Raw genomic sequence first — 21,463 nt, 5'->3', positions numbered from 1 at the left:
TGCGTTAGAGTTGTTAAGAGATAAAAGCCACTCGCACTGAAGCATTTCCTGTTGCATATGAACAGTAAGCTCTAAACCCAACAAGCGTATTAACTAAACTTTTTTTTAAAAGCAATTCCACAACTATCTTCTACTCAATATACTCTTACAAATCTCAGTCCTACAATACTATAAGAGATGGCAATACATAAAATTAATACACAACAATAGAATATATGCTACTCAACTAAACCAAACCAAACTAACAGACACAGCGTCCTCTCTTCTTCACTACCTCTAGTTGCACAAAAGCTTTTTATTACACTAAAATAGCAAACTCTAAACATAATAAGCGCATTAACAAAGCCCTCTGTTGTAAGCTATTCAATGTCTATCTTCTACTTGATATACTCTTACAAATCTCAGTCTTGGAATACTATAAGAGATGGCTATATATAACAGTAATACACAACAGTAAAACACATCACTAGCATACACGCCACTAGATCAAATCAAAAAATAAACTAATAGACACAGCGTCTTGTCTTCTTCACTGCTCACCTCCAACTCCATAGCCCAACGTTGATGCGGAATGTAGTGTTCTAAGATGAGTGCCATGGCTAGCTGTATCCACGGGAAGAGAGGGCGTGCTTGCGTGTCCTGGCTGTTGGGTCGGGTGGTGTGGAGATTGGATGTACGGGTCCTGTCGATGTTATGGCATGCGTGTCTCTGTTTTTTTTTCTTTTTTCCTTTTTTTTTCTTTTTTTGCGACTAGCATGGCGGATGGTAGGTGCTGTGGCCGTGGTGTTGGTTGGCTAGGAGAGAGGGTGTAATTACAATCACGCAATAACACCTCTGGAGGTTTGCAGAGATACACTAAGACAGACGTGGTGATAAACTTGTGGTGTTGCGTACTCTAGCAGAGAGGTCCCTACGGACGTGGTATCATTCCAACCAGCTGTCGTTTCACAGCAACTAATCAAACGCCTGCAATGCATTTTGTTTCCCCAAACGCCGGTGAGAAGGGAGGTGTCGTCGCAGTTGCTCCCGTCTACTTGCGCTTGCTGACTCGGCCCTTGCCAGTGAAGGGCTTCAGGGCGCCCTTGCCGCGGCTCGAGGGGAAGGTCATCGAGTTTCTCGGCTTGCGGGCGCGCTGGTTCTTCGTCCTGCGGTCGTTCTGGCCGCGGTTGGGCTTCTTTGCGGACGACTTGGCGTCGACATCCATGTCTGGAGAGTGATGGTTAGCCTTTTGCTCGGTTCCAGCGTTCAGGTCGAAGGTGGAAGCGAGTCAAAGGCGAATTGCAGATGTCCGGCGGGCGTGAAGCCGACAATGTCTGCGCTGAGGCCCAGGTAGAAGCAGAAGTTGCGCATGTCGCAGTCGTCTGGCACAGGGCTGCAGGTGCTGGAGTGGGACAAGGACTGTGGGACGGGAGCAGCGAGGAAGAACGAACCTTTTGAGAGATCCTCCTTTGCTTCTGTGGCAGCTGCTGTGTCGTTAGCGCGAGGCAGGCAGGATGAGGCGGGTGGATCCATACCCTCTTCATCGACGTCCATCTGCTTCTTCTCGGGCGGCGCGGGCTTCTCGGAATTGATGGTTGCGAGGAGCTTTGCGTGGAGGCGGTCGGCGCGGGCCTTCTCGACGGGGCCAAAGACGTTTGCGCGCAGCTTCCTGCGGTTCGCCCTCTCGGTGGATGCGCGGAGTCCCTTTGCCATTGCGGTGGTTGTGTGCTTGGTGCGGAAGGGTGTGGGTGAAGGGCGTGGTGGTTGCTGGCCGAGCGTGGAGGGGAAAAGTTCACAAGCGCAAGGGACCAGCGGCCAGGCAGGCAGGGACCAAGCGGCCGAAGAAATTCTGGTGGCGAGACGGCTATCGATTGCAGTGGGCCGAGTCAGCTCGTGGGCCGTGCACTCAGGTCGTGGCCGCCGGTGACGCTGACTTTGCGACCAAGAGCTGGGGACGCGGGCGCTGCGAGAGACGCTGGAAGCACGTCGACTCGACCGTCGGTATAACAATCTCGCGCTGCAGCAAGGCCCTCGACTCTGCCGCTCCTGTGGCTGTCTGCCCAGTGCTCAGCGCGTGTCCTTCACCATCCAGCGTCCAGCATCCAAGGAAGCCGCGACCCAACACCCGCGAGCCACTGGGATCGCAATTCTTGATACCCTGCGGCAACAGCCTTCTCTCACCCACCCCGCAGCAGCCTCTCCTACCGCGGCCCTCCATGTCTCGCCGAGAAGCGTCTACCTGCTAGCACCTCTCTCCCGCCGCCCACCGCCCGCCGCCATCCACGGCCAACCACCGCCATCACGGGCGACGCACACGCCATGGCGTCCAGCCTGCACCATCTGGCGGCCGGCATCACGGAGCGCTCCAAGACGCTCATCAACAACGACCTGAAGAAGATCCTGAAAGAGGAGGGCCTTTCGCAGACGGGGAACAAGGCCGCCCTGCAGACGCGCGTGATTAGCCGTACGTCCACGTCGAGACGTCCCAGGTGCGCCCCGGGTGCTGTGCTAACCTCACCCTCACCAGTCATCAACAGCGCCGTGAACACGGCCAACACCGAGACGCTGCGGCGCTTGCACTTCAGGGTCCAGAACCACGGCGAGGCACCCACGCCCACCAGCAGCAGCAGTCCCACGGCCCCGACCTTGCCCAATCCCGCCCCGCCTGCCATGAACGCGCACACACCGACCAATGGCTACTCGAGCGCCAGCCAGTTCAGTGCCCTCCACCAACTGCCACCACCCCGTACGCTTCTGCTGTTCGTCGACCGCATGCGAGCAACGCGACTAAGTGTGACCTAGGCCCTGCTGCACCCTCCTACTTCTTCAAAGACAGCCCCTTCTTCGAGGTGCGCGAGCTGGTGCTGACCAACATCACCCTTGAAGGCACGTCCACCTACCCTTCCCCATGGCACCCCAGCTAACCTCGTCAAGCGTCGCCAAGCCACCGCCAGAACTGCACCCGGAACCTGATCATCAACGAGCAGATTGGCGCGCGTCTCAAGTCAGATCCATCACTGCGCCTGCTGTTGTTCTCCGCGCTCGAGGCACCACTCCCGCCCTTTGCTCGCACTGACATCACCTTCCCCGCGCAGATAGAAGTGCGCATCAACGGTGACGAGGTCAAGGCCAACTACAAGGGCCTCAAGAACAAGCCCGGCTCCACGCGTCCTGCAGACATTACCAATTTCGTCCGCATCTCACCCGCCAACTACCGTAACCATCTCGTCGTCACATATGCCCTTACGCACAAGGCAAGTTCAACTCAACACGAGGTTTCTTTACCCCCTGTGCCACCCTCGCAGCACGCACACGCGCTGACTCTGCTGGTAGAAGTACAATTTGTTTGTATACATGGTGAAGAAGCACTCTGCAGCAGACCTGACAAAACAGATCGCAGGGAAGCACGTCATCTCAAAACAGTCGGTGCTCAACGAGATGAAGGCCAAGGCGGCCGATCCTGACATCGAGGTTGGGTCGAGTGTCATGTCGCTGAAGGACCCCATCTCCACATTACGAATCAGCATACCCTGTCGGTCCACCGTGTGCACGCACAACCAGTGCTTCGATGCCGAGTCGTTTTTGCAGTTACAGGAGCAAGCGCCGACCTGGATCTGCCCCATCTGTAGCAAAACGGTCCACTTCAACGGCCTTGCTGTAGACCAGTACGTCGAGGAGATCCTGGCCAAGGTCAAGAATGCCGATCAGGTCACAATAAGCCCCACAGGCGAGTGGTCGACGGAAAAGGCCGCCTCGCCTCCTAGGAAGAACGGAGCCGCCGTGGCGGACGACAGTGACGACGATCTGGTTGAGATTCCAGACTACCGTGTCGCCTCCATCAAGAGCGAAGCCGTACAAACACCCACATACCTCAGCACGCCCCCGATGCCATCCAGAGAACCATCGGCGGCGCCTAGATCGGGGACGAAGCGAAAGTCAGAAGTTGTGGACCTGACGTTGAGCGATGATGACGAGCCTCCACGGCCGGCTAAAAAGGTAGCGTACCGACCCCCAACCAGCCTTCCTGAACCGTCCCGTCGCTACGAGCTTCCTCCCCCCATTCCCCGTCCCTCACAGTACGATGAGTATTCCTCCTCGTATCGCACCCCACCTTCAGGGTCACGCTTGGACTACCCACCCCGCCCCCACACTCCCTACACCAGGCCCGAAGGATGGGATGTCTATAGGCCACCGCTCCCAGGCACACGACCGCAGCCCCAAGACTACACCGGCTCTGGCTCAGGCTCATCCCGATACCCTGCCTATCTCGGCTCCTCCCCTTGATACATGTGCGCGTCTTTGTACCACATATACTTTCATTTGTCACACGGCTGAACTAATATCGTCTTCAGGCAAGGGCAGAAGCGATATAGGTGCCGCCTAGTTCTCCACTCAGTATAGAGCGTTGGCTCCGCAAGAGTTGTGCGAGCTATCGACTGAGCTGTCCCTCTTTCCGCTCTCTCTGGTCTATTGTGTCTTGGATTTTAGCACGGGCGTATGGATGTCATGGTAAGGATCAGCGTTGCCGAGCGCGGCGCACGGTGGATTCGAATATTTGAGATACCTAAGCATGTTCATTTCTTTTAGTGGGGTTTTGGTTCCAGTAACCTGGAAGAGCGAACCCAGGATGTCTATGAAGAGCAGAGTTGGCAGTACAGCAGATGCAGAACAACGATCGAACTATACCACCGACGACTTACTTAAACAGCGATCTTCGTGTGAATGCATACCGCAGAGCTATCGTGGGAAGAAAAAATTGCGCAGTGGAAGTCGATGAGCGAGGCTAAGCACGTTCTGGTCGACCGCAGGAACCAAACTCACTGCTCCAGGGAAACATGGCTCCTTCTCTTCGGGTCCAGCCCGTTTGGTAGGAAACAAGAGATTTTTGCATTTAACTCAAACTCACCATCACCAGCTTCAGCCTACAACCACAGTCATGCAGCCTCCTCCGTTCGAGTGTTTCTGTGGTCAGAGTTACACTCGAGCCATCGATCTGGAAGAACATCGAATAGCACGAGGTCACTTCCCATCTCAGCGCTGCGGAACACACTGCAGACATCCCAACAAACCTTTAAACTCGTCCAAGTCCAAGGCCGAAAAATGCGGCGATTGCGGCACGGTCTGCGATTGCATCGACATCCTCCGCAACCACCACATCGCCACTGGGCATTGCTATTGCTCGGTGTGTGACTTGCGCTTTCAGTCCAAGACAGCCCTAGCTTCCACCAGAGGACCACCGTCCACGTCTCTGAATCTAAATGCTGCGACTGTAACCTCTTTTAACGATGTCTGCGCTCTCATCACTCACCTGGCGAGCAGTGTGCACCGAAAACTCTCCGTCACAGCAGCACCCGCCGTCATGCATGAGTGTACCGACTGCACACAGCCCTTCCAGAGCGCGCGATCCCTCGACCAGCACCGCAACTCGATCAAACACAGGCCCCTCAGCGCCCTGCGCTGCCTTTTGTCTACAAAGTGCGGGAAATCTTCTCCGCCCCGTCGGCTCTGCTCCATCACCTGGAAAACGGCAGCTGTCGCTCAGGCATGACAAGGAATGAGCTGTATGCTCTCGTCCGATCCCTCGATGAAAATAACATCATTACCAGCGGCCCAGCACTGCAGCACCGCCCCCCTGCTCCTCCCCTACAGAACACGGCGCCAGCACCGAGGTTTGACGACGCGGTGCTGGTCCCTGATGTGGAAAGAGAGGGCGAGTGTGAGTCCTTCGCGCCGCTGGCTTCTGAAGACGGTTCGCTGAATAGTATGGAGCGTTGGAGTTTACTCGAAAGCAGCCAGTCACTATCACCACTATCACCACCACCCAGCACGCATACTTATCCACTGAGGTGTCCGCTCTGCCCATTGACAGTGTAAAGAAGGTTGGTGGGGAGAAGGAGAGGCGATTCGCGACTTTGAGTGCGCTGGCGCAGCATCTTGAGAGTCGAGCGGGGGTTGTTGTTGTTGTTGTTGTTGTTGTTGTTGTTGTTGTTGTTGTTGTTGTTGTTGTTGTTGTGAGGTAGTTGTTGTGAGGTGTGTAGGTGTGTGTGTGGGTAACAATAGAGAACCAGACAAGCAGCTGAAAGTCAATTGTCATTAAATTAGAACGAGGAAGTAACACCATCGCAATCACAAGATTCGCATACACGGACCAGTATATAGACCTGTTGAACACCGTGAGTAGTTGGAATCCACCGCAACGTCGGCCGAAGCCTCGCTTTCACCACCCTACATCTATCACGCTGAAAATCCACCACACCACCATCTTTCCCCAGAACTTTCCGATACCAAACTACGTGATGGCCTGTAGTGTACAGCTTAAAGCAAGACATGCATTACTTTCCCAACTCTCGATCCGCGCAATTGGAACTCGTGGCAAGACATGCACGGCCTGTGGATTTATTCACTGCACCTCCCACTCCGTCGCGAAACCACACATCCGCACACGCGACATACATGTCTGTGTTGCAAAGCCATGATCTGCGAGGTGTTGTTGTGTCGTGTTGTGTTGTGTTGTGATGGAGTGGTTGTTTTGTGTATGCTTTACGCTGATTGTACATTGTGTACCGTACACCACACTACACACCACACTACACACCACACTACACACCACACTACACACCACACTACACACTCAAGCCTACTATACACACCGAAAATAGTGCACACTCCTAGCTGGCTGATTGTAAACATAGCGTTTTGGGGTGCTTGTGCTTGCTCTGCTATGAGCGGGCGCTGTTGCTGTCTGTAGTTATAGTTGTAGTTGTGGTTGTGTTACGACTGCGCCCGACACTACATCCCATGCCTGAAGGGTTTGGGCTGTTAATCCGTTTCCCCCCTGTGAACATGGAATGTGCTGAATGGCGCTTATTCGGCTTATTCGGAGAGAATGGTAGGTGTATGTTTCTGCTGGGGTTGGATTTGGCTTGGTTGGTGGGGACTAGCGTGAGTACAACCTCGTTGATGGGATGCTGGCTACGGCAACTGCTTGAGAAGAATGTCCTTGATTTAACTACATGATAGCGAGACGGTGTGATGATGCCTAGAGCGAGGTGTGTTCGAATGCGCTACAAAGGGGCATCGATCTTTGGCGTTGCAGTGTTAGCGTCGAGCACGCGGTTCATAGGATCAGAACTCGGTGACATAGGGACTACCTGAACGATCAGCGGTTCAACAAGGTCGAATAAAGTGATGCGACTACTGGCACAAAGCTCTGGATCAAAGAGCGGAGATATGCTCGAAGAGTGTATTCTGTCGCAAGTCCGAATCCGGAAGCCTGATGTTTTGGAAGAGGTGTGTGTGTACAGCGAGATGGTGCGAAGAAGAATTATTATAATAGACGGGCACGAGATCAAAGAGTGGTTTGGAGGTGGCGTGGTTGAAAGCGAATAAGGCTATGTGCTGTTATGATGGAGTTGCTTCTACGCTTATTTGAATGCAAATGCTTATGCGCCTTTCGTGCAGTACTTGCGTGTCTGTCATGCACTGAGGCGCCACAACTTGTCGACAACATAACCAGATTCGTCCTGCAAGCCACTGCGAGAGCTCAGCAGAAGTGCAAATGGCAAAATTCTGCTATCTGAATACAAAAAGTACTAGGGCTGACAGCATCAACGTGCAAATTCTCTTAGATACGGGTTCTGCGGAAAAGACTGCTCGTTGACATCATTCAATTCACGTGCAGACATGCGTATGTGAAGCGTTGTGAGGATCAGGGATATCGACGTATTGTCAACACGGAGCTTCGGAGCGATTCTAGTTTATAGACTGATAGCTTAATATTCGAGGAGTCCGTAGTGATTTTGGTGAGGTCGTGGGGCTAGCTCCGTCATGTGACATGGGCGCTCGCTTAGTGCTGCACAATCGCAATCGACCAAATTTGACTCCTCGCGATACCCGGCAATCAACTAACCAGCAGCACCACGGTTCCCGTCACTTTCCCACACACACGCCGGAGGCCAGGAATCATTCGCCATGTCTGACAACAAGTCTCACCGTCTCTACGTCAAGGGAAAGCACATTTCGTGAGTGCGCCCCGAGCCGCCTATCTCGGATTGAACGCATCGCTAACAGGGCCACAGCTACCAGCGAGGGTACGACTGAATCCGCACTGCACTGCAGTTCTCCGCTCACATGGCCACAGAAAGCGCAACACCAACCCCGGCACCTCCCTGCTCAAGCTCGAGGGTGTTGACGACACCGCCGCCGCACAATGGTACGCCGGTAAGCGCGTAGCATGTACGTACAACAAATCCAAGGGAGCACCAGCGTGGGAACATGGAGGTTAATGAGTGCGCAGACGTCTACCGTGCCCAGCGCGCCATCCAGGGCTCCAAGATCCGCGTCATCTGGGGCAAGGTCACCAGGCCTCACGGCAACTCGGGCGTTGTCCGCGCCAAGTTCAGGTCGAACCTCCCTCCCAAGTCCTTCGGTGCCTCCGTCCGCGTCATGCTTTACCCTTCTTCGATATAATTTCGGCCACATGTCAGGGGACGAGACGAACGAACGATTGGTAGATGATGAGCGATGGAGCGGTTAGTGACACGGCGCAAAACCCGGCAACGGCATCGGAACGAAGCAACACGACAGCGGGGAGGCTTTCATGCACAGTTTCATTTACATGGCATGTTCAGGCTGGTTAACGGTGTCATTGTTTTCGGAAATCCATGACAAGGCAATGGCAAAATCAATCAAGATTCCTCCCAAGATCAATGGAAAATGATCAACCCTTTCCGTCTAGTGGCACTGTGATGGATAGCGCAAGGCAGATCTCTTCGTTGGAGCCGACAGGATGCAGACGTGATACTGATAGGGAGCTAATAGGCGTAGGTCGATTCTTCACAGGTTTACTGCTTCCGATCGTCGTCGAGACAACCGAAACACTACGATAGTCATCGACCTGGTTCATCTTGCTTACGGACGCCTGCAACTCACTCCAACTGTCGCTGTGCGGCGTAGCTATCGACTTCCTGCTCGTAGGACAGGGACCAGTCGCCCGTTTCCTTACTGAGCATCTGATCGAAGTCTACTACGATACTTTAGCAAACCGGTTAGGACAACCTTGTCAGGACGACGCCAAGAAGACTGCACCACCTGCCATAGACTTGTCGGCAACGTTATTAGAGTGGTGTATGGAACAACTACGGTCTGGAAACATTCTTTACAAGACCGAGAGCGCTTGAAGACGAGGAGATGACACTGCAGCATATCACAAACGCTGCTCCTGATGACGGACAGGTTGGACTACCACAACAGCGTTTCAGAAAACAAAGCCTGAGATAGCCAACAGCTATGAGCGGGAGACATATCGTCATGCCGCGATCCTTGGCATGACCTTCACCAACGCGACTGTGCTCGCTTAAAGACGTCACATGACGCGGCGATAATCATCAGGCTGTGACCCACCACATGCAGGACAGGTCATCGATATGCGATCTGTTGTCGCGGACTAAGTCAACGATAGCCTTGTCTTTACCATGAGCTGCTGATGCTGGATACCCTTGTACTTGGTGACCGCACCCACCAAGCTACTGTCTCTAAAGTTCTATTCAATGTAGATTCTCTTCTGTCTCGGCCTTGACTGCCTCCAACTTTCCCCTCTCAATTATCGCGCGAGACTGTTCTGCTCGTGAGTGGATAAGTGCACAGTGTCCTACAACATAATGTCAATTGATTGAGTCTGCCGGCCGGCCACATCGAGTGTCTGTACATGTAACATATGATAACTGCTCAGCCGGTTTGCCTTGTACGTATTGACTGCGCATATAGCTTGCACTTAATTACTGCATTCAGTGAATATGTAATCAGCCGTCGGTATCGTGTGCATGTTTGCGTGCGAGACGCGCCTGGGGAGCTTGCGCCAACCTAGCGAGTTTGCTCGACGAAACCTTTGGAGAAAAGTACAAAAATCATCAGGGTCAAGACTGAATCTTTGTTGTTGCTTATTGCTCTGATTCACGATACAGGCAGGACCTGCAAGATGACACTGTTCTTCGATACCGAGCTGCACGGTGAATTCGCCGATATACACCTATCGGCCCGGCAGGATGCTGAATAACTTGATCGTGTCGATGCTGAGCGAGCGACCACAACATGCTCCCGGTACAGATCCCACGCTCAAGACGCCGTCTTGGGGGGCAGACCCGGTGGGCACGGCTAAGCAGATGCTCGCGTGGTGCCAACAGAGACGAGATGCTGTCAATGACCTGCAGCCTTGTCGGGCGGCTAGGGCCTCAACAAGGTCCCGTGGACCGCTGAAGAGGGGCCGGAGGATTTCTGGGCACCCAGCAGCAGTCCGGACGTCCTGAGGCCTGCTGATACCTGTGCACCCGTTTCGCGATGCAATAGTATTTACTACAGCGAGTTGTTGATTCCGAGGCCCTGTTGTGCGGCATTCGCGCGTAGAATGAGAAATTGCAACAGCTTGAAACGAGTCCTGCCTGCACATGTAATAATAGCCTGTAGCTCTGCAGACGGCCAAATGATTCGCATAATTCTCGGCACTGCCAGTGAAGCAGTTGCTGCTGCACAGATCACGGAGGGCGGTGGGGTTTCGCACTCGGCGTTAGCAAGCAAGGCTCCGGCGAGCAATGTGGGTTCTGGCTGGCGCCGGAGATGCTTTGCAAGACGTGCAGCGGCTTAGTGATACTGGGCGACCTGGGTGTTTACTGATAAAGAGCTCAAAGAGGTTGGAGCATGCGCAATGTAAGATTTCGTGGACCGTGTTCCTCGAACAAATCGTCATCATTGGAGCTCTGGCGGCGAAATTGAGAACGCGCCCATAACGTCACAAACACCACGTCTACTGCATAGAGCTAAAACCAGGGCCCCGAATAAACCCCACCACGTCGAAGCTTTTCCTCCAGCCAACAATTCATCCGCGTCTTCCGCACTTCACCTCGAGACGTGTTCCTCCTTCCTTCCCCATAACACCCAATTGCCCTTGATACCCCACCCCACCGCGCTCCTCAACACTCAACACTGTCAACCACAGTCCCCCCACTACCGGCGATTACTATGGCGGACACTGTTATTCAGCCTGAGGTCGAGGCCAATGCCGGGTACGTTTGTTTTGCTGCTCCGTTCTCTGCCTCGGCCGTGCTATCGCAGATCCTGCCGAGATATTTGCCGTGGTGTTGATGTTCAGAGCGGAGCGTGGTGGACATCTAGACGTCGACGGAGGGGTAGCACGGCGGCCACGCAGGGAGTGCGCCTGACGAGTATCGAGGAATCATGCGCTGACTAAATCTGGCTCCAGCACCATGGAGCTCAAGGACAACACCATCATCGTAGTCCTCGGCGCGTCCGGTGACCTGGCCAAGAAGAAGACCGTAAGCACTCGAGCGCCCAACCGGACGAAGCTCAACTGACCAGCCTCTAGTTCCCTGCCCTCTTCGGTCTTGTAAGTCACGCCGTCGGTCGCCAGCATGTCCAGTATTGATATTGTACCCAGCACCGCAACAACTTCCTCCCCAAGAACATTCGCATCGTCGGATATGCGCGCACAAAGATGGACCACGAGGAGTACCTCAAGCGCGTCAAGTCCTACATCAAGACCCCCACACAGGAGCTGGAGAAGCAGCTTGAGGAATTCTGCGGCTACTGCTCGTATGTTTCCGGCCAGTACGACAAGGACGAGTCGTTCATCGAGCTCGAGAAGCACCTTAGTGAGCTCGAGAACGGTCGCAAGGAAACCAACCGCATCTTCTACATGGCGCTTCCCCCCAGCGTCTTCATCACAGTCTCGCAGCACCTGAAGCGAAACAACTACCCCAAAAACGGTATCTCCCGCGTTATCGTAAGTCGGCTACCTGCAGCTCCCCTGGACTTTGAAGCTGACCGCGTGCGCACAGGTCGAGAAGCCCTTCGGTAAGGACCTGCAGAGCTCCCGCGAGCTCCAGAAGGCGCTCTCGCCCGACTGGACTGAAGACGAGCTCTTCCGTATCGACCACTACCTCGGAAAGGAGATGGTCAAGAACATCTTGATCCTCAGGTTCGGCAACGAGTTCTTCGGCGCAACCTGGAACAGGAACCACATCGACAACATTCAGGTACGAGAGGCCACTTGCATTCAGGCAAGTCAGTCCTAATTTACGTGTAGATCACATTCAAGGAGCCGTTCGGCACGGAGGGCCGTGGTGGTTACTTCGACGACTTCGGCATCATCCGTGATGTCATGCAGAACCACTTACTGCAGGTCCTCACCCTCCTGGCCATGGAGCGCCCCATCTCCTTCTCCGCAGAAGACATCCGTGACGAGAAGGTTCGTGTCCTGCGAGGCATGGCCGCAATCGAGCCCAAGAACGTCATCATCGGACAGTACGGAAAGTCGCTCGACGGACAGAAGCCCGGCTACAAGGAGGACGACACAGTTCCCAAGGACTCGCGATGCCCCACATTCGCCTCGATGGTCGCATACATCAAGAACGAGCGATGGGACGGCGTGCCTTTCATCCTGAAGGCAGGAAAGGCTCTCAACGAGCAGAAGACTGAGGTCCGCATCCAGTTCAAGGATGTCACCTCTGGCATCTTCAAGGACATTCCTCGTAACGAGCTGGTCATCCGTGTCCAGCCCAACGAGTCTGTCTACATCAAGATGAACTCCAAGCTTCCCGGACTCAGCATGCAGACCGTCGTCACAGAGCTCGACCTTACTTACAGGCGGCGATTCTCGGACCTCAAGATCCCTGAGGCTTACGAGTCCCTTATCCTTGACGCGCTCAAGGGCGACCACAGCAACTTTGTCCGTGATGACGAGCTCGACGCCAGCTGGAGGATCTTCTCGCCTCTCCTGCACTACCTCGACGACAACAAGGAGATCATCCCCATGGAGTACCCCTATGGTGCGTACCACGATTCTCAGTATGGAGTGTCATGCTAATTTGGAACATAGGATCTCGCGGCCCTGCCGTTCTGGATGACTTCACATCGTCGTACGGATACAAGTTCAGCGACGCAGCAGGTAAGACCTAACCTCTGTGCCACGACTTGCGCAATCCGCTAACACGCTCGCAGGCTACCAATGGCCCATGCAAGAGGAGGGCAAGTTGTAGATTGCACCTCATGCAGAAAAGTTGGTTATACCACAGTAACGGAGTCACGAGACCGGATATATGAGCAATTTTGCAGAGTTCGGTCGGCGATTGTCCAGCGCTGCCAGGAAAGGCGCAAAGGCGAGCATCGGGCCAGGATCCATAGATTATGAATGCAACGGCGTTTTGTCTGTCGTAAGTCGGCGATTGCACCATGGTGACTCAGCCTGCCGGGGCTCAGAGTCGACGCGTGATGGACCCTGTGCGAGCGACGAGCCGCGACCTGCCGATGCCGGCGGCATGGAGGGGCCTAGCGGGATTGCATCATGCAAAAAACTTCGAGCGTCTTGAAACCCGTGAGTCGATTGTTGGAGTCAGTGTGACAATTAGCCTGACGTACTACTCACCCAGTCCCAAGGGTGGATTCGATCTGACTGGCTTGCTCGTGGTATTGTAGTTAATAATTGACGCTGCTGCTGTTCTTCCTCGTGATTACCTCTCCACACACTTTCCAAGACCCCCCGCATCGAAACTCGAGAAGACGCAAACGAGGCACTGCATTTAATATACCCCTTGCAGATCTCGGATTCGACAACCCATTCGAGTTACGGCTTATCTCCCGTAGACTACCTCCGCCAATATCCGCACCACCTACACCATGAGTCCTCCACAAGACATCGCAGGCGGCATCAGCAACCTGGCGCGCCAGGTCTCGAACAGCCTCTCCCTCAGCACCAGCCCAACTCTTCAATTCCACAGCCCGCCCAACAGCTTCCGACCGCCGCCGCAGCACGCCGGCAGCTTCAGCAATGCTGGCACACTGTCCGCCAACCAGCTGGCCCAGCGCCTGAAGCCCTTCAACACAAAGGAGATCAAGGTGCTGCTGCTGGAGAACGTCAACGTCGCCGGCATCGAGATTTTGAAGAAGCAGGGCTACCAGGTCGAGGCGATCAAGAGCAGTCTGCCCGAGGACCAGCTCATCGAGAAGATTCGCGACGTGCAGGTCGTCGGCATTCGCTCCAAGACCAAGCTCACCAAGAAGGTGCTGGAGGAGGCCAAGAACCTGATTGTCATCGGTTGCTTCTGCATCGGCACGAACCAGGTCGACCTCCAGACGGCCGCCGAGAACGGTATCGCTGTGTTCAACTCGCCCTTCAGCAACTCTCGCTCCGTCGCCGAGCTCGTCATCTCGGAGATTGTTGCGCTCGCTCGTGAGCTGGGCGACCGCTCGATGGAACTGCACAACGGTGTATGGAACAAGGTTAGCAAGGGCTGCTGGGAGGTTCGCGGCAAGACACTGGGCATAGTCGGTTATGGACACATCGGTAGCCAGCTGAGCGTGCTGGCCGAGTCCATGGGTATGCAGGTCATCTACTACGACGTCGTGACCATGATGGGTCTTGGTACAGCGCACCAGGTCGAGACGCTCGATGAGCTGCTCGAGCAGGCCGACTTCGTCTCGCTCCACGTCCCCGCGACAGCGGACACCAAGAACCTCATTGGCGCCAAACAGTTTGAGAAGATGAAAAAGGGCAGCTACCTCATCAACAACGCTCGCGGCACCGTTGTGGATATCCCTGCCCTCATCGAGGCCTCACGCTCAGGCAAGCTCGCCGGTGCTGCCATCGACGTCTTCCCCCACGAGCCAGCTGGCAACGGCGACTACTTCACCAATGACCTAAACTCATGGACCAAAGACCTGGTTGGCCTCAAGAACATCATCCTGACACCCCACATTGGTGGTAGCACCGAGGAGGCTCAGAGCGCTATCGGTGTCGAGGTCTCAACAGCTCTTGTGCGCTACGTCAACGAGGGCGCGACACTCGGCGCGGTCAACATGCCCGAGGTAAATCTGAGAGGATTGTCGCTCGAGGAGGCCAACTGCATGCGCGTCATCTACATCCACAAGAACGTCCCCGGCGTGCTGCGACAAGGTGAGCCTGAACATGGACTGGAAAGTGAAGGCAAGGCTAACATTGTGCAGTCAACGGTATCCTGCTCAACCACAACATTGACAAGCAAATGTCCGATTCAAGGGGCGAGGTTGCGTACCTCATGGCGGATCTCAGCGATGTCAAGGAGGGCGAGATTAGGGATCTCTTCCACAGTCTGCAGGGGCTGTCTTCGTGCATTCGCACAAGAGTGCTGTACGGTTAGAAGCATCTTGGTTGTTTCTCGAGGAAGAGCTGTAGATTTTTTAGATTTTCCAGGTTTCTTCGTACAGAGAGACGACTGTTCTAGAGTACCAAAAGCATTCAACATGGCGTTCAACAAGCACGTTCAGCAAACACGTTCAACAAACACGTTCAGCAAGCACATGCAGCAAGCACATGCAGCAAGCACATTCAGCATGAAAGGGGATTATCAGTTTTGGTAACGATATGCCAGGGTTTGCACGTGATGTGGGTAGCGGTTTCAGAGTGCTCGGCCCGCATCGCCCACGACTGACGACCAAGACCAAGTGTGGAGCAGAAGGATGCCAACGAGATTGCCATGTGGTTGCTCTCCATGCAATTTCGTTTCTAATGCAAACCGAATGACGACGAGTTGGCGAGTGAAGCATGCCGCAAGCTCCAGATGGCTGACAGCCAATGAGCATGCCCTTCTGGAAATTCGCCAACAGCAGCGTGATCGGCGCAGCGAGTGGTCCCTGACAAGACGACACGCTTGCAGGGTCGTTGCTGGAAGAAGCCGAGATGACATGTGCATCGATGCCTCTGCAACAGTGCACTTGGATGTGTTGCAAGCAAGCAAGCAAGCAAGCAAGCAAGCAAGCAGCGGAGGAGTGATGCGTGAGGCGATGGGGTTGCACAGAGATTGATACGTGCATACGGCACGAATGCCGAGCGGCCAGCAGCAGGCGATATGCAGGCGCAAGGGGAGTGCGTTGGTGGTGAGACGAGCGCAGGCGGTGGCCTGGTGCTGCTGGAGTTGGTTGGCTGGCCCTGGCCGGCGCTACTCTCACCGCTGACTTGAGCACGCCGAACATTGTTAACTTCTGGAACGTGGAGGTCGTCGTGAGCCCCAACGCATCAACCCCCCGACCACGTCTACGCGCACGAAACTCCAAACTATGCTCCGCTCGCTGTGATTCTGCAGCGCCCCATCCAGCTGACACCATCCACCACCGGCAGCGAGCGACGCTGGAGCTGCACGTCCACGCAGCACCCCCAACGTTGACGTTGTAAGGGCGCACTGGACCCTGACTGACCGACGCCCTATCGCGAGGCCGAGCGGGCAAGCACAACACCGCACCGCCCACCATGGCACACATCTACGACATTGGGACGCGGGCATGGCAGCCCGACACCACCGAGGGCTGGGTCGCCTCGGAGGTTGCAGACAAGCAGATTGACGGCGACAAGGTCAAGCTGCTCTTCCAGCTCGAGAACGGCGAGGTATGCACCCTGACGGTCTCCCAAAACAGAGGCAGACGTACTTGTACATGTCGAGGCAGATGCAGCGTCTGGCCAGAGGCAGAGGCAGAGGCAGTGTAGAGGCAGAAGCAAAAAGAAGGAGAGGAGGCAAGATGGCAAGACAAGCATCATCTGACGCGGCACCACAGACCAAAACCGTCGAGACCACGCTGCTCGCCATCCAGACCGGCAACGACCCCAATCTGCCGCCGTTGATGAACCCGGCCATGCTCGAGGCCAGCGACGACCTGACCAACCTGTCACATCTCAACGAGCCGGCCGGTACGCACACCCCTATGATTCCATGACAAGCTCAGCGTTCGACGCTCAACGCCCAACGCTCAACGTTCAACGTTCTGCATTCGAGTTCAATTCCAGAGTCGGCAACTGACACGGCACAGTGCTCCAGGCCATCAAACTGCGCTATCTGCAGAATGAAATCTACACCTACTCCGGTATCGTCCTGATCGCGACAAACCCCTTCGCACGCGTCGACTCGCTCTATGTCCCCGGCATGGTGCAGGTCTACGCCGGCAAGCAGCGTTCCTATGGCGCTCCTCACTTGTTCGCCATCGCCGAAGAAGCCTTTGCGTAGGTTCTAGCCACTTGCACCGGCCACTCTATGACAATGCCTGTTGCAAACACACCTCTTTATCAAAGCTGACGCAGACAGCGACATGTTGCGAGACCAGAAGAACCAGACCATTGTGGTTTCTGGAGAATCGGGTGCGGGTAAGACCGTCAGCGCCAAATACATCATGCGATATTTTGCGACACGCGAATCGCCCGACAACCCCGGCAAGCGGAGGGGCAAGATCGACTCCATGAGCGAGACGGAAGAGCAGATTCTGGCAACCAACCCCATCATGGAAGCTTTCGGTAACGCCAAAACCACGCGAAACGACAACTCGTCCCGTTTCGGTAAATACATCGAGATCATGTTCAACAAGCAGACGGATATCATCGGCGCGAAGATCAGGACATACTTGCTCGAACGGTCGAGGTTGGTGTTCCAGCCGCTCAAGGAGCGGAATTACCACATCTTCTACCAGCTCGTTGCAGGTGCTACCGACGCCGAGCGAGAGGAGCTGTCGCTGAAGCCCGTCGAGGACTTTAGCTATCTCAACCAGGGCAGCGCACCCATCATCGACGGCATGGACGACAAGGCCGAGTTCGAGGCGACTAAGAGCTCTCTGACAAAGATTGGTGTTCCGCAGGCGACCCAGGCCCAAATCTTCCGCCTTCTTGCGGCTCTGCTGCACATGGGAGATGTCAAAATCACAGCGACACGCACAGATTCCAATCTGGCCCCTGACGAGCCTGCGTTGGTCAAGGCTTGTGGCCTCCTTGGGATAGATGCAAACAATTTTGCCAAATGGACCGTCAAGAAGCAGTTGATCACAAGAGGAGAGAAAATTGTCTCGAATCTGACACAACAACAAGCCGTGGTCGTACGAGATTCCGTCGCCAAGTTCATCTACTCGAGTCTCTTCGACTGGCTGGTCGAGCGTACAAACGAAAGCTTGGCTACAGAGGAGGTTATCACGCACGCCCATTCCTTCATTGGTGTGCTGGATATCTATGGTTTCGAGCATTTCGCAAAGAACTCGTTCGAACAGTTCTGTATCAATTACGCCAACGAGAAGCTGCAGCAAGAGTTCAACGCTCACGTCTTCAAGTTGGAGCAGGAGGAATACATGAGGGAACAGATCGACTGGACTTTCATTGATTTTGCTGACAACCAGCCTTGTATCGATTTGATTGAAGGCAAGCTCGGTATTCTGTCTTTGCTGGACGAGGAATCGCGTCTTCCCATGGGCTCAGACGAGCAGTTCGTCACTAAGCTGCACCACAACTACTCCGGAGACAAGCACAAGTTCTATAAGAAGCCGCGATTCGGCAAGTCCGCTTTTACTGTCTGCCATTACGCTGTAGACGTGACATACGAGTCCGATGGCTTCATCGAGAAGAACAGGGACACCGTGCCGGACGAGCACATGGAAGTGCTCAAGGCCTCGTCTAACAAGTTCCTGGCCGAGGTTTTGGATGTTGCATCGCAGATTCGCGAGAAGGAGACCGCCGCCAGCACCTCAGCAAAGGCTGGTACCACAATGTCAGCAGGCCGCAGGATGGCAACGAACAGGAAACCCACCCTCGGAGGCATCTTCAAGTCTTCTCTTATCGAGCTCATGTCCACCATCAACTCGACGGATGTCCACTACATTCGATGCATCAAGCCCAACGAAGCCAAGGCAGCCTGGCAATTCGACGGTCCTATGGTTTTGAGTCAATTGCGCGCTTGTGGTGTTCTTGAGACAGTCAGGATCAGTTGTGCCGGATACCCAACAAGATGGACCTACGAGGAATTTGCTCTCCGCTACTACATGCTGGTACAGTCTTCGGGATGGACACCTGAGATCCGGGACATGGCCAAGGCTATCCTGCACAAGGCGCTCGGCAACAGCAAGAACGACGGAACCGACAAGTATCAGATGGGTCTTACCAAGATCTTCTTCCGTGCCGGTATGCTTGCGTTCCTTGAGAACCTGCGAACAGCCAGGCTCAACGACGCTGCCATTATGATCCAGAAGAACCTGAGGGCTAAATACTACCGCCGCATCTACTTGGAGATGCGTCAAGCCATCGTCGCCGTGCAGTCTCTGGCAAGAGGCTACATGACTAGGGGACGTGCAGAGGAGGCTCGCCAAGTCAAAGCTGCCACCACAATCCAGAGGGTTTGGCGTGGGTCCAAGGACAGGAAGCGATTCCACCTGGTGCGACGATCTGTTATTCTGTTCCAGGCTGCTGCAAAGGGGTTCCTTTGCCGGAAAAACATCCTCGACACAAGGCTCGGCAACGCTGCGCGCATCATCCAGCGCACCTGGAGGTCACAAAGATCGCTCAAGGCCTGGAGGCAGTACCGCAAGAAAATCGTCACGATCCAGAAGTTGTGGCGTGGAAAGACTGCACGAAAGGAGTACAAGGTTCTTCGTGCCGAGTCTCGCGACCTGAAGAATATTTCCTACAAGCTGGAAAACAAGGTCGTCGAGCTCACACAGACGCTTGGCTCCATGAAGGAGCAGAACAAGTCTCTGAAGCAGCAGGTCGACAACTACGAGAACCAGATCAAGTCATACAAGGAGAGGAGCCGAGCGCTGGAGAACAGGCAGAAGGAGCTGCAAGTCGAGGCCAACCAGGCCGGTATCACTGCAGCCAAGCTGAGTCAGATGGAAGACGAGTTCAAGAAGCTGCAGACAAACTACGACGAGAGCACTGCCAAGATGCGACACCTGCAGGAGGAGGAGAAGCAGCTGCGCGCTTCCCTCAAGCAGACCACCGACGAGCTCGACAACTCCAGGAGGAGGAGCAACGTCACCGAGACCGAGAAGACGTCTCTCCGACAGCAACTTGCCGATCTTCAGGAGCAGGTCGAGCTTATGAAGCGCTCTGGTCCCATCCACAGCACGCTGGAGAATGGCAGCACGCCCATTGCGGCCAGCAGCCTGATTAACCTTGTTTCTTCGAAGAAGCCCAAGAGGCGAAGTGCTGGACCCGATACCCGCGACCTCGACCGCTTCAGCGCTACATACAACCCCCGCCCTGTCTCGATGGCCGTTGGCTCGACTGTGCACAGGCAGAACCTGTCCGGCTCGACATTTGCCCAACTCGATAACGTCGAGCTTGAGCTCGAGAACATCCTTGCTGATGAGGACATGCTCAACGACGAGGTCACTCTTGGTTTGATCAAGAACCTGAAGATCCCATCTCCCACCACCACACCTCCTCCCACAGACAAGGAGGTCCTCTTCCCCGCCTATCTCATCAACCTCGTCACCTCGGAAATGTGGAACAACGGCTTTGTCAAGGAGTCCGAACGCTTCCTCGCAAACGTCATGCAGTCCATCCAGCAGGAAGTCATGCAGCACGACAGCGATGATGCCATCAACCCTGGCGCTTTCTGGTTGTCCAACGTCCACGAGATGTTGTCCTTCGTCTTCCTGGCTGAGGACTGGTACGAGCAGCAGAAGACCGACAACTATGAGTACGACCGCCTGCTTGAGATTGTCAAGCACGACCTGGAAAGTCTTGAGTTCAACATCTACCACACCTGGATGAAGGTACTCAAGAAGAAGCTGCACAAAATGATCATCCCTGCTATCATCGAGTCGCAGTCACTGCCCGGTTTCGTCACCAACGAGAGCAACCGTTTCCTCGGCAAGCTTCTCCAGGGCAGCAACACCCCGGCGTACAGCATGGACAACCTGCTCAGCCTGCTGAACAGCGTCTACAAGGCTATGAAGGCCTTCTACCTTGAAGACACCATCATCACACAGTGCGTGACCGAGCTTCTCCGTCTTGTCGGTGTCACCGCTTTCAACGACCTGCTCATGCGCCGCAACTTCCTGTCGTGGAAGCGCGGTCTGCAAATCAACTACAACATCACCCGCATCGAAGAGTGGTGCAAGTCGCATGACATGCCCGAGGGCACTCTTCAGTTGGAGCACCTCATGCAGGCGACCAAGCTGCTGCAGCTGAAAAAGGCTACCCTGAACGATATTGAGATCATTCAGGACATTTGTTGGATGCTCAGCCCCAACCAGATCCAGAAGCTGCTCAACCAGTACCTCATTGCCGACTACGAGCAGCCGATCAACGGCGAGATCATGAAAGCGGTTGCCAGCAGGGTAACGGAGAAGAGCGACGTGCTGCTCCTCACAGCGGTGGACATGGAGGACTCCGGCCCGTACGAGATTGCGGAACCCAGGGTCATCACCGCGTTGGAGACATACACTCCTTCTTGTAAGTGATCATCTACCCACCATTGAACAAAACTCTACTAACAAGAATGCCAGGGCTGCAAACCCCGCGCCTCAAGCGCCTCGCGGAAATCGTGTCGCAGCAGGCGATTGCGCAGCAGGAGAAGATGGAGTTTGACGGGCCGAGCCCCAACGAGAATGGCAACGGAGCAAATGGCTTCCACAATGGGCATGAGTCCATCATGGAGGAGGTTGGCGCGTAGACGGATGCACGAAATGGCAC

At 54.8% G+C, this 21,463-nt stretch overlaps 7 protein-coding genes across 9 annotated transcripts, besides 10 other annotated features; 5 read left to right on the top strand and 2 right to left on the bottom strand.

Annotated features, from left to right (window-relative positions):
* Window positions 1–161: 161 nt before the first annotated feature.
* Window positions 162–214: a tandem repeat.
* A 497-nt stretch (window positions 215–711) lies between these two features.
* Window positions 712–746: a tandem repeat.
* A 284-nt stretch (window positions 747–1,030) lies between these two features.
* On the bottom strand, window positions 1,031–1,204 carry EKO05_0002784 (uncharacterized protein; the record flags this gene model as incomplete). Its single annotated transcript, XM_038938166.2, has 1 exon — window positions 1,031–1,204. One exon carries the CDS (start codon window positions 1,202–1,204, stop codon window positions 1,031–1,033), a length of 174 nt encoding a protein of 57 aa, XP_038801359.2.
* A 41-nt stretch (window positions 1,205–1,245) lies between these two features.
* Window positions 1,246–1,692, bottom strand: EKO05_0002783 (uncharacterized protein; the record flags this gene model as incomplete). The annotated part of the gene is made up of 2 exons (XM_059636011.1): window positions 1,246–1,463; window positions 1,515–1,692. The coding sequence occupies 2 exons, from the start codon at window positions 1,690–1,692 to the stop codon at window positions 1,246–1,248; spliced, it is 396 nt and encodes a 131-aa protein (XP_059491994.1).
* A 606-nt stretch (window positions 1,693–2,298) lies between these two features.
* On the top strand, window positions 2,299–4,352 carry EKO05_0002782 (E3 SUMO-protein ligase pli1; the record flags this gene model as incomplete). 3 transcript variants are annotated; one of them, XM_059636009.1, is made up of 6 exons in its annotated part: window positions 2,299–2,443; window positions 2,507–2,725; window positions 2,782–2,865; window positions 2,914–3,254; window positions 3,313–3,975; window positions 4,332–4,352. In XM_059636009.1, 6 exons carry the CDS (start codon window positions 2,299–2,301, stop codon window positions 4,350–4,352), a joined length of 1,473 nt encoding a protein of 490 aa, XP_059491992.1. The 3 variants fall into 3 exon arrangements, with proteins under 3 accessions (XP_059491992.1, XP_059491991.1, XP_059491993.1); XM_059636008.1 differs by having other exon boundaries at window positions 3,313–4,352; XM_059636010.1 differs by having other exon boundaries at window positions 2,782–4,352.
* Window positions 4,353–5,930: 1,578 nt separating this feature from the next.
* Window positions 5,931–5,992: a tandem repeat.
* A 472-nt stretch (window positions 5,993–6,464) lies between these two features.
* Window positions 6,465–6,514: a tandem repeat.
* A 36-nt stretch (window positions 6,515–6,550) lies between these two features.
* Window positions 6,551–6,611: a tandem repeat.
* Window positions 6,612–6,713: 102 nt separating this feature from the next.
* Window positions 6,714–6,752: a tandem repeat.
* A 1,198-nt stretch (window positions 6,753–7,950) lies between these two features.
* On the top strand, window positions 7,951–8,448 carry EKO05_0002781 (60S ribosomal protein L33B; the record flags this gene model as incomplete). The annotated part of the gene is made up of 4 exons (XM_038937855.1): window positions 7,951–8,000; window positions 8,058–8,069; window positions 8,120–8,214; window positions 8,276–8,448. 4 exons carry the CDS (start codon window positions 7,951–7,953, stop codon window positions 8,446–8,448), a joined length of 330 nt encoding a protein of 109 aa, XP_038801357.1.
* Window positions 8,449–10,992: 2,544 nt separating this feature from the next.
* On the top strand, window positions 10,993–13,028 carry EKO05_0002780 (uncharacterized protein; the record flags this gene model as incomplete). The annotated part of the gene is made up of 8 exons (XM_038937949.1): window positions 10,993–11,036; window positions 11,234–11,306; window positions 11,357–11,377; window positions 11,429–11,773; window positions 11,829–12,026; window positions 12,077–12,818; window positions 12,869–12,937; window positions 12,991–13,028. The coding sequence occupies 8 exons, from the start codon at window positions 10,993–10,995 to the stop codon at window positions 13,026–13,028; spliced, it is 1,530 nt and encodes a 509-aa protein (XP_038801356.1).
* A 637-nt stretch (window positions 13,029–13,665) lies between these two features.
* Window positions 13,666–15,164, top strand: EKO05_0002779 (uncharacterized protein; the record flags this gene model as incomplete). Its single annotated transcript, XM_038937762.1, has 2 exons — window positions 13,666–14,941; window positions 14,992–15,164. The coding sequence occupies 2 exons, from the start codon at window positions 13,666–13,668 to the stop codon at window positions 15,162–15,164; spliced, it is 1,449 nt and encodes a 482-aa protein (XP_038801355.1).
* Window positions 15,165–15,314: 150 nt separating this feature from the next.
* Window positions 15,315–15,358: a tandem repeat.
* A 391-nt stretch (window positions 15,359–15,749) lies between these two features.
* Window positions 15,750–15,784: a tandem repeat.
* A 486-nt stretch (window positions 15,785–16,270) lies between these two features.
* EKO05_0002778 (Myosin type-2 heavy chain 1) lies at window positions 16,271–21,443 on the top strand (the record flags this gene model as incomplete). Its single annotated transcript, XM_059636007.1, has 5 exons — window positions 16,271–16,405; window positions 16,573–16,705; window positions 16,825–17,014; window positions 17,097–21,223; window positions 21,277–21,443. The coding sequence occupies 5 exons, from the start codon at window positions 16,271–16,273 to the stop codon at window positions 21,441–21,443; spliced, it is 4,752 nt and encodes a 1,583-aa protein (XP_059491990.1).
* Window positions 16,432–16,515: a tandem repeat.
* Window positions 16,737–16,795: a tandem repeat.
* Window positions 21,444–21,463: the final 20 nt, after the last annotated feature.

Source organism: Ascochyta rabiei, chromosome 4, assembly GCF_004011695.2.
Source record: "Ascochyta rabiei chromosome 4, complete sequence".
In the NCBI taxonomy this organism is placed as follows: Eukaryota; Fungi; Ascomycota; class Dothideomycetes; order Pleosporales; family Didymellaceae; genus Ascochyta; species Ascochyta rabiei.
Note: the sequence above shows the minus strand (reverse complement) of the source record. Positions and strands in the feature narration are given on the sequence as shown.